The sequence below is a fragment of the Engraulis encrasicolus genome, chromosome 24 (assembly GCF_034702125.1).
Source record: "Engraulis encrasicolus isolate BLACKSEA-1 chromosome 24, IST_EnEncr_1.0, whole genome shotgun sequence".
Lineage (NCBI taxonomy): Eukaryota > Metazoa > Chordata > Actinopteri > Clupeiformes > Engraulidae > Engraulis > Engraulis encrasicolus.
In genome coordinates, this window is record NC_085880.1 from 27453650 (window position 1) to 27464388 (window position 10739).

Sequence of the window (10739 nt, forward strand, 5' to 3'; positions counted from 1 at the left end):
TAATAGGCCTTCTATATTTTCCCCTTCCTATTCTTCTTTCTCAAGCACTTTGAGTCACAATTGCTACAGTATAGAATTAGATGCATAGTGAAAGTAGGCCTCATAGATTGAATCAACCTTAAATATAGCTTGCAATCAATTCATACATTCATATTGCGAAAGCAAATTGTAAGCTTATTATTTTCATGTAGGCTACCTCATATCCTTAGATATTCTTAAAAAAAATAATAATAATACTTTTCAGAATGTTTATAGTCAGGCATTCGTTAGGCAACTAAAAACGTGGGTCCTTTGGATTTAGAATCTGATAGGTCAGAATTTCCATTACATTTCAGTCTCCTTCAGTTCGCCCTCCAACCGGTGAAGTTCACCAAGCGGTTGCGGTTGTCACAACACAAAGTAATATCCCTCTAAAATTTCCTCGCTTCGTACCGCTAGCTTCACCTTCATACCGGTAAGACATATTTCAAATTCGACTGCCTCCAAACTAATTGCAAGTGTTCGTATTTAGGAAATTACAACAGATTACAACGTGACCAACTCAGGTCTGCAACAGCTAGCAAGCCAGCTAACAAGTTTCAGTTTCTCCTCTCCGGCGAAGTACGAGCCGCCTGTAATATTTTGTTGCCAGCGCTTGCAGGTAGATTCTGGTCCATATTTTTAGTTTAGGTACACAATGTATATGTTTTGTAGTTTGGGAGGCCTGCAAAGTTTCCTAATTGACTTTTCTGTTGACACATTGTTACACGTGCAAGGGGTTGGGTGCTATGTCTAAATAGCACAATATGCTAAGGTTGCTAAGTGACCATAGCTTTTCAGAAAAGAAATTGTAATCGTCCTCCAATAGCCATGGTATATGTTTACGGGTTCAGTCATCACCAGCTGATTCGTGGTAGACTGCATGGGTTGGTTGGGTGAACCTGGCTAGTAGTTATGGGCTTGTTAGCCTTTAATTACGCTCGACTAGGAAGCATGGTTAGTCAAAGTGTTGGACGAGTGATATTAGACTACGTCTGGCATGTCTTACCCACAAGTGAAATGTCTGGAAAACAGTGGATAGTAGTATTGCATTATAAAAAATCTTTCATGATGAAAACCTTTTTAAATATCAATCATGTAGTGTCTGAGAATACATAACTAAAGTTGGTGGCTACACTGTGGGTTAACATGCAGCAAACTTGATGTCTAGGTGCCCTGTCAATTTGTTGCCATATAGTACTATTGTTAGGCTAGTTAGTTTCCTCTCTAAGTGAAAGTGTGGCAAGCGTCGGAGTGTTTTGGGGGAAATTTTGGGAATAGCATTGTTATAAGGATTAACAGGGGTGACGCAGACTTCAGACTTAAACTTAATCTTGCTTATTGCGAGTTGAAAATCCCTAGATGTGATTTTAATGTGTCGTACGTTGTATCGTGTTTTATACTGGGTTTTACTTAAGTTGCACACATGGTCTCCTTTCAATTACTACTAGTACCAGCCACGATGGTTGTCAGGCTTTTTTCCACAAGTCAACTTTAAGCCCGGTGTGATCCACTGTTGGCGTTGCCCTCTTGTCAAGTCCGATTAGACCGTAGGAAGGCCAGTAGGGGCCTCCTCTTATCAAAGCTCTTTCGGCTCTGCATCATGGCATGCCAGTGTGCCCACGGCTGATAGGCTGATAAGCAGATCAACTAGCTGCTAGCCTATACCTATGAAGAATGGCAAAACACTTGACAGTCTTGTGGATTGCGACCTGGGGGTTGCGATTTTAGATTCATTTTGGAGGAGTTAGGTTGATTTTCCGAATAGTGCAAATACCAACCATAATATTTATTTTGCATGCTTGTTTCTGGGTATATCCTGAAGATTGCAACAGTCTGACAGCAAAGTGTGTGTGGGGTGTTTGTTTTGCTTGCTTGTTTATGGATACTAAGTATTCTAATGTTGTTCACAGACAGAATGGCAGTCCCCCCAACATATGGAGACCTTGGAAAGTCTGCCAAGGATGTCTTCAACAAAGGATATGGTAATTTTCAAAAATATGTACATGTATACATGCAATGTATGTTATCAGCATCTTGTGTTATGTGTAAACTGCTAGACACCGTTACTTCCTTTGAGATGAATACATTAACTCTGCTCTACTCTACATTTGTTCATGGACCACCTCCATATAACATGACTTTGAATTTGGAAAAGGTTTCGTAATCATGCCCCTTTGATCTCTACTAGGGTTTGGAGTGGTGAAACTTGATGTCAAGACAAAATCCGCTACTGGTGTGGTAAGAACATGTTTGTGTTCTGTGAAGCTCGAGTGATTTACACCACCTTGTGTCTGCCCAGAGTTTGGCAACCAGTGTTTGGAATTAGGTGAGGGCACATGGGTGTAAGGGAAAGTAGCTTCACAGTTGTAGTCTATTATGTGCCCTGTTTCGGTAGTGCCTGGTACTGCAAGCTAAAGCAGTCAGATTGGCAATCAGATTTTGCACCATACCCTTGATCGCATTTACTACGTTGTCAGCAGACAGGACAAAAGCTGTTTGTGATACTGTGCATGAGTTTTGCACAGTACATAGTGTATACATATCAATATCTATGAAAGAGCAAATAAATAGGTAAAATAAATAAGACATCCACACACAGAAAGTCTTTGGTCGATAAACCAAGGGGAAACATTTTTTTTTTGGTGTGTGGTCGTTCACCTATGCATTTCCTTATTTGCATTCTGTGGCCTACCAGCATCTAGATTGGACACAATGCATTTCCACCCATGCAAGAATACAAATTTTTTGCCCTACGCAATATTTCAAAACACTGTATTGAAATCACATGATTTTGTGTGTACTGAATAAACTAACGTCAAAAACTCACAAATGTCCCCGTTTTTGCCTGTTGCCTTTTGTGCACTTGTAGGAGTTCAAAACTGCCGGCTCCTCCAACACAGACACTGGGAAAGTGGCGGGCAGCCTGGAAACCAAATACAAGAAGTCCGAGTACGGCCTGACCTTCACAGAGAAATGGAACACTGACAACACGTTAGGAACAGAGATCACAGTCGAAGACCAGGTGGGCATTGCCAGTGGATTGATATTGAATTTCTGATATGTGAATCAATATTGCTGTATTGTTGACAGCTATGTCTTGCTGACTTCTATTTGTGATTGCTTTTTTTTTTTTTTTTTTTTTGAATTTTAGATTGCCAAAGGTCTGAAGTTGACTTTCGACACCACTTTCTCTCCAAACACAGGGTATGTGACAACTGATCTCAGTACCTGTAGCCATCGGTTAGTCTTGGTTATATATTGAAAGACTGCATTGAGATTTACATTTTGTCTGTATAATGTTTAGACAGGCATAAATGGATATTTTGACCTGTATTTTCACCAAGGGCCTGTTTTTGCAAGTCATCTGTCGTTGCAGTCATAGAAAGGCATTTTGTTTATGAAAGGCAACCACGCATGAGGTTTGTTCTTTGGTTCGCTGTCTACCGGACAGCATTTAGTTTCCATGAGCAACAAATCATGCTACCAAGGCATGCCCTAGTTCTGTCTGACTGGGTGTGTGTGTTGGTCTATGTTTGTGTGTTTGTGAGAGAGAGTGAGTGGTGGGGACTGGGGGCGGGGGGAGGGGGTTGGGGGGTCGGAGAATCAGCGCAGACAGGCCTCTCAAATGACCTATCACGTTGGGTGGTTGCAGGCAGGCCCTGCTGTATAGCTCCCATGTTTGCCAGCCTGTCGGGTTATTATTGTATACGGTGTCATATGGCAGCAGAGCTGTGGCGCAATGCCGAGCTCGAGGAGAGGAAGGGAGGGGAGGTGTCCCTCAAGGTCATGTGTAAGTGTTGCTGTGCTGCACCAGACCATTCCGGTCATGTCACAACTCAAGTGTGGCGGAGGGAGTGCATCACCTTCTGCTCTGTTCCATATAGCGCAGTGCCCACGTCATTTCCCCATAGCTCAGTTGGTTCAGTTCAGTTCAGTTCAGTTCAGTTCAACACATTGTGGTGTCATGTTTAAAGGGAGCGGTGTGGCATTCAGTAAAATGGATTCCACTAGCTGGGAATTTCCGTGTTGACACCAGATGGTATTCAAGAGGGCAGGTGTGGACACTTCATTTCCTTTGGGATCAATAATGTCACTTAACTCTACTTTCTTTACTCTGGGCAAGGTGTGAACCTCCTGAAAGGAGAGCGTCCAGGAAAACCACTCATAACAGATTTGTGACGGCCTGTGATTTCCACAGGAGTTAGTGACTAAACCATCTAATTATGTAAGGAAGTCAGTTAAGCAAGATGTAGATGACGGTAACGCATGCCCACATAAGACTTGTGTTTTAAAAAATCAGCAATTGAGACAATTAAGTAAGGGTTAACGTTCGGCGAGAAGGTCGCTACCGTGGAATAGCAGCACGACAGAGAGAATCTTTAGACCCCGACGCGGAGCGGAGGGGTCTTGTTCTCTCTGAAGTGCTGCTATTCCACAAAGCGACCGACTCGCCGAAAGTTAACCCGCTTATTATATGGATATACTTAAATGATTCACACATGGCGGGGACATTTCTTTAGGCCTATTTAATGTTAAGTCTATTATAGTTTTTAATGTCAAAAGATTGTTGCTGCGCAAAACAAAACAGTGCCGTTGTGGAACACCGCTAGGCAACAGCTAGGTAGCCAGGACAACAGGTGTTGTCTATCACAGCAGCTGATTAGAGTCTTGTTGAAAAGTCGCTTTAGCAGTGAAAAGTCTTGTTGCCATTGACAGCGGTCTGTTATAGACCAACCCGTCCGTTATCGAAAAATAACAGACGTGCGAACGTTGGGGAGCCCCGTTGAAATGAATGGAGCATTCGACCGATGACGTCACACCATATAATAAGAAGGGTTTTTTTAACTGATATTTCTGTATATGGCAGGCTGATGTGGGTTGTGTGTCTATGTGGGCAGGGTGGGGTGAATGCAGACAAATTATGGCCTCTTTAATGAGACTATGATTTGATCCACTGAATCACTGGGCCAGTCTCTAAGCCTTTTTCTCTCCCCAGAGGAAAGACCTTGTATGCCTCAAGCTATTGTAGTATCTAGTGGTTCAGCCCTTGTTTAGGTCACTCTGTCCGTCTGTATTGCTAAGCCACTGAAAGTCAGGATGCTCTCCTCAAGGGAACCTCAGCCAGAGTGGAGTCCTAATGTCTTAATAATGTCCGTTTGAGAGCACATTAAAATGATGTAGCTTGAGCTGACACTGCTGCATGTAAATTAACCCCCACCCCACCTCAATTACAGGAAGAAGAGCGGTAAAGTCAAGACAGCCTACAAGCGTGAATATGTTAACCTTGGCTGCGACGTTGACTTCGATTTTGCTGGGCCCACCATTCACGGCGCCGCCGTTGTTGGCTACGAGGGCTGGCTGGCCGGCTACCAAATGTCCTTCGACACAGCCAAGTCCAAGATGACCCAGAGCAACTTTGCTGTCGGTTACAAGACTGGTGATTTCCAGCTGCACACCAACGTGTAAGACTCTTTTTTTTAATCATAATACAATACAACATGTATTTATATAGTGCAGTAGCAGAACAACAAAGTTGTGTCAAAGCGCTTTCCAAATACACATACACGCATACATTCACACGCGTACAACAGTAATAATAGTCCTAAAATATTAATAATAATGTTGATTACTTCATTGGAGATCACTCAACACTGAAAGAGTGGAAATTTGATTGGCTGTTTTTCCTCTGCTTGTGATGTGCATATTAACGCCCCAGTCACCCAAGACTCCACTGTCTGTCGCCCTCCTTTACAGTAATGACGGTTCAGAGTTCGGCGGCTCCATCTACCAGAAGGTGAACCCTAAGCTGGAGACTGCTGTCAACCTGGCCTGGACCGCTGGCAGCAACAGCACCCGCTTTGGCATCGCAGCCAAGTACCAGTTGGACAAGGATGCCTCCATTAATGTAAGTCTTGCCTGGCCGTAATGATTATTAGAGCAAAAGTCTTCACCAGTTTTGGTTCACTTTGCCTCTGCAGTATTGTCCCAATCATCATAGTATAAACCAGTGGTTCTCAAACTGTTTTATGTGGGGATCTCGTTTGGACCTATGAATGTTTTCGTCACCACCACCCCGCCTCCTGCCATATTCTTTGGCACTTTTTTGTCCATTAATGTTGCTCGATTTTCTGTTCCTAATTAATGGAATTATGTCAGCTGTTAACCTGTGGATTCCCCAACCCCCAGTTTGGAAGCCACTGGTCTTAACTATACAAACACTTTTGTTACAGAACAGTCTTGATTTATTAATTGGCCTTCCGCCCAGTTCATTCATGCACATTTTCAGATGGTCACTTTTCTTCATTGGGTGCCTCTGATTCTGATATTTTTGCTGCATTAAACGGCGTCTCATTGGCATGTTCTCAAACGTAATTACAATATCTAATGTACATAACTGTAAAGTGTTGATGCAAGCAAAGCTCAGATTTTTTTCCCCCAAGAGGTCAGAAAACTGATGTCTGAATTGGAGGGATCCATTTCTGTATAATTTGGCCATTTTAAAAAGATGGAAGGTTCTCAACAGCTGGCCCCATCTCTAAACACTGAAATCGAGACTGTTGGCAGGCTGAGGTGTTGTAATTACTTAAGCCTTTCCCCTTATATTTGGATTTGACTGTGTATTTGTTTTTTTGCAGGCTAAAGTGAACAATACCAGCCTTGTTGGTGTTGGCTACACTCAGACACTAAGACCAGGTTTGTCTTACTTCTTTGTCTATATTTTCAGAATGTGTCAGACTGTCCTCTTAGAGACCCATCTTACAACTTCTTTTTAAACATTTATTGTGCAGTGATCTAATGGTTCAGATGTATGGCAGATGCGTAGTTAATAAGACACGAGAGGCCGTGGGGTTGTGTTAGATTTAGAAAAGCTAAGGGATTGCACAGCCTGATCTCCAAAAAATCTGTGCTCCTGGACACGGATGTTAGGGACACAAAATCCGTGTCCAGGAGCACGGATTTTGCCTAAATTCCGTGCTCCTGGACACGGAATTGTTTTCCGTGCTCCTGGACACGGAATTGTTTTCCGTGATGGGCACACGGAAGTGCTTTCTATAGGCTATTACCACAGCACTGTGTTAACTCTATCATTAGAAAATACATACCAAATGTTAATCCTAAACAAAATAATGCTATAGCAATTTAAGTTGTGCCCTGACCAAAACATTCCCTAACCTTAACCTGTCATTAAAGACATATTTTTGAGAAATACCTTTTCCAGTTAGTTGCTAGGCTATCAAATTCATGTAATGAATGAAAGAAAACTAGCTGTGCCCAGACCAAAACAATCCCTAACCTTAACCTGTCAGTAAGAAATGTTTTTTTAGAAAAAAATATTTGAAATTAGAAAAATCCTGAGAAAACACAAGACTGTGGAAACATATAGCTGTGGGAGTATAGAGAGAGCAATTCTGTGTGTCCATCACGGAAAATAATTCCGTGTCCAGGAGCACGGAATTTTGGCAAAATCCGTGCTCCTGGACACGGATTTTGTGTCCTTAACATCCGTGTCCAGGAGCACAGAATTTTTGGAGATCATGTTGGATTGCAAGTGCTGTAAAACGCCCCCCAAGCTGTTCTAAATACAACACAAACCCACAAACTCAAGTTGGATTATTGCTAATCTAAAACTGTTGAAAAAAATCATTGATAATCTTTCATTGAAGACCACCACTAATGTTTATAAAGTGTAATAACCATTAATTTGCCTAAACAAATGGGTCTGTTGGAAAAGTGCTTGGTTACCGGGGTCACACCAGAAGCTTACTTTTATGAGATCAGGCGAATAAATTATGAGTGGCTGCTTCATTATGTACATATGACGGTGTGCACGTTTATCGCACTAACAGACTCCAGTATGCTGGTACAAAAAGACAACACGATAGGAAGTGAGCGATGTGCAAAAGTATTCGCTAACCTCCCTCGACTCGCTTGAATTTATATGCCATCTCATTCACCCATATGGTTCAAAATGATGTCGGTCCACTTTTTACAGCTATTATAGCTTCAACTCAATGATACAGTACTATAGAGGTCAATGCTTCAACTTCAACACTCCAACACAATTGTTTTCTGTACCAAACATGCAGTATCTAATGAAGGCCCTATGGCTAGAGCAACTTTGCCATAGAAGTGACTTTTCAGCAGCCTGATCATGGATCAACTTCATGAGAACCATCTGACCTCGTATCATTAGAATTGGTCTGCTGTACTTTTTGGTTGTGAAGTCCCACCCCTCTATAGTTACTGTATCCATGCCCCATAAACACTGAACAGTACAGAGATTATCTATGCCTATTACCCACCACATGGATATTTTTCAGATAAATTTGAGTGGGTGGAGTGGGTAGAGCCAGAGACGGTCTAATAAAGAGAAGAAACACTTCAGAAAGCGCCCATATGAATGAACGGGTGCAATTCGCTACGCTAATATGGCGCGTGCTTGAACATATCCCACCTGTCCGGTAACAAAAGCCAATTGCTTACTGAGCTGCGCTGTCACTTATCCAATCATCTCGACGCAACCTTTTACGACTGCTCGAAGTCAATCGACATGCCCTGAGAATCTGCTTCAGCCGGTCGGTTGCTGATGACATGCTGTTCACATCAAGTAGCTACTCGCATAGGGTTGCAACACAGTTTGATCTCACAGACCGTGAAGTAGAACGTATGTCGTGAAATAGTATCCCAAATAGTAACCCTGAAGCGTAGCCAAGATGGCCCCCGAGTGAAAGGACTTAAACTAAATGACTTTGGGAAAGTTTGATAATCCCACCTGGAATGACTGAGTTTCTGTATTTTTGAACAAAGATTTTTAAACAATCTGTGTTGTCTGTCTACAGGTGTGAAGCTCACCCTTGCAGCTCTTGTCGATGGAAAGAGCATCAACGCTGGAGGCCACAAGCTTGGTTTGGGCCTTGAGCTCGAGGCTTAAACCAACATCTACGTGTAAACGTTTGGGGCGAGGGAATAACAGAACAGTTTGGCCTTAAGTCGGTTTCCACCTAAAACCAGCTGGGCATTTCTGGAAGGGAAACGGGTTCAAAGACCACGAAAACCACTACAACGCAAAAAAAGAATAATAATTCTCCATAATCTCAGTGTGGCTGGTGTTTTCTTCTGAGTCATGGTTGTACTGTGTAATTCTTGTTTTTAGCTTTGAAGATATTTGGGGTGTGTGACAAAGACCTCTCCTCCTCCACTGCCATGACAAGCGAAATGCAGATCTCCCACACCACTCCTCAAGGTGGCTATGTACTGTATGGCAGTCGTTCTGAATCCTCTGGATTTGGCGTTAACATGTTGCTGTGGGAGGGACTGAACTTTTTGTTATCTTCAACATGTTACTGAGGTGGTGTGGTGATTCTATCATGAGGTACGCTGCTGATTCAGTTGTAAGTTGATATTCCCAAGTTGTCCAAATGATTCATTTATTTGCTTCGCTCCAAAAGGTCACTACAGTTTTTTTTTTCCAAATCTATGTTCACCAGAGAGAAGTGTTTTGCTTCTTCATGGTCATGTTTTCTTGTAAGCCATTGGGATTTTGAAGGGAGATTGAACTGTGCTGCAAGTCTACCCCAAAACAGAGCAGTTTCTGGGATGGCTTTAACTGAAGGTCTCTTGAGCAAGGATTACGTTGGGACATCTTTTGTCGATTTGATTTAACACCTCGCCCCATTTTACTACCTTTTTTACCCCCTTGTTGATCAGACGACTTGGTAAGGTCTGCAACTGAGATGCCAAAATTGTTTTGTTTCTTTCCCTTTGGATATGAACCTCTGACCGTGTCTGTTGACAGCCTGTCACAGACTCCTTGAGATGGCACTTACACAAAATACATGGAGTGATCCTCATGTATGGTATCATTTTCAATAAAGTCTTTGAACTCCAAAACAGACTTTCAAGTAGTGATTGATGTACAGGGTAAAAAAGGTCCTGGTATTGTTAAAGTTGCAGTATGTGATATTTTTTCATTATACCTAAATTTCCTTCGGGATTAATAAATGTTACTCTACTATATATCCAAACATTTATTCACAAATGTTACCTTTTACACGTTAACCACCACCATCATATTCAAAGTATTCATTATGACAGAGAAGCTCCACCTTTTCATGTATGAAAAGCCATATTCCCTATGTCTGACATTGTTTATGTTTAGCAGCACAACTTACTGCCCTTTGCTTATACCAGTAAACATTATTTTCTTTGTAAGTATTCTTGAAAATATTAAGTTTGGGAATAGGCAACACGGCTGCAATGAGCAGCACAGTTTCAATACCTACTGTAGTCACCATCCTACACACTGAACCTTTTATTACTTCTCAGGAGAACATCCTGGTTGCAAATCCTTTCTCCAGATTCACTTCCTTTCCTTTGACCGCATGCCTTATCAAGTTGTGTAAAGTCAGTTTTATATTGGGCATTCAAAACACGTGATGGCCTAGTCTAGTTTTTCTCAACAGGGGCTGTACAGACCCCCATGGGGAGTTGGGGAGCTCTAGGGGGGTGTAGAAAAGGATACAGCTAAGAGGAGACGGTGCTTAGTAGGCAGTAAGTTGTGCTTGTGCTTAAGTTGTGCTGGACATTAGTCCATTTAATGTTTTGATACTAAGGGGGGCGTAGTCTTATGATGATGTCAATGGGGATTTGGGAGCAAAGGTGTAGGTTTGGCTTGGAACGTGGTGGGGATATTAACATGGCACATTGTCCGGGTATGC

General features: G+C 42.3%; 1 protein-coding gene across 1 annotated transcript; it reads left to right on the forward strand.

Annotated features, from left to right (window-relative positions):
- Window positions 1-320: 320 nt before the first annotated feature.
- vdac2 (voltage-dependent anion channel 2) lies at window positions 321-9912 on the forward strand. The gene is made up of 9 exons (XM_063191552.1): window positions 321-454; window positions 1932-2003; window positions 2210-2259; window positions 2891-3043; window positions 3173-3225; window positions 5256-5483; window positions 5776-5926; window positions 6657-6714; window positions 8862-9912. The coding sequence occupies exons 2-9, from the start codon at window positions 1937-1939 to the stop codon at window positions 8951-8953; spliced, it is 852 nt and encodes a 283-aa protein (XP_063047622.1). The 5' UTR covers window positions 321-454; window positions 1932-1936; the 3' UTR covers window positions 8954-9912.
- Window positions 9913-10739: the final 827 nt, after the last annotated feature.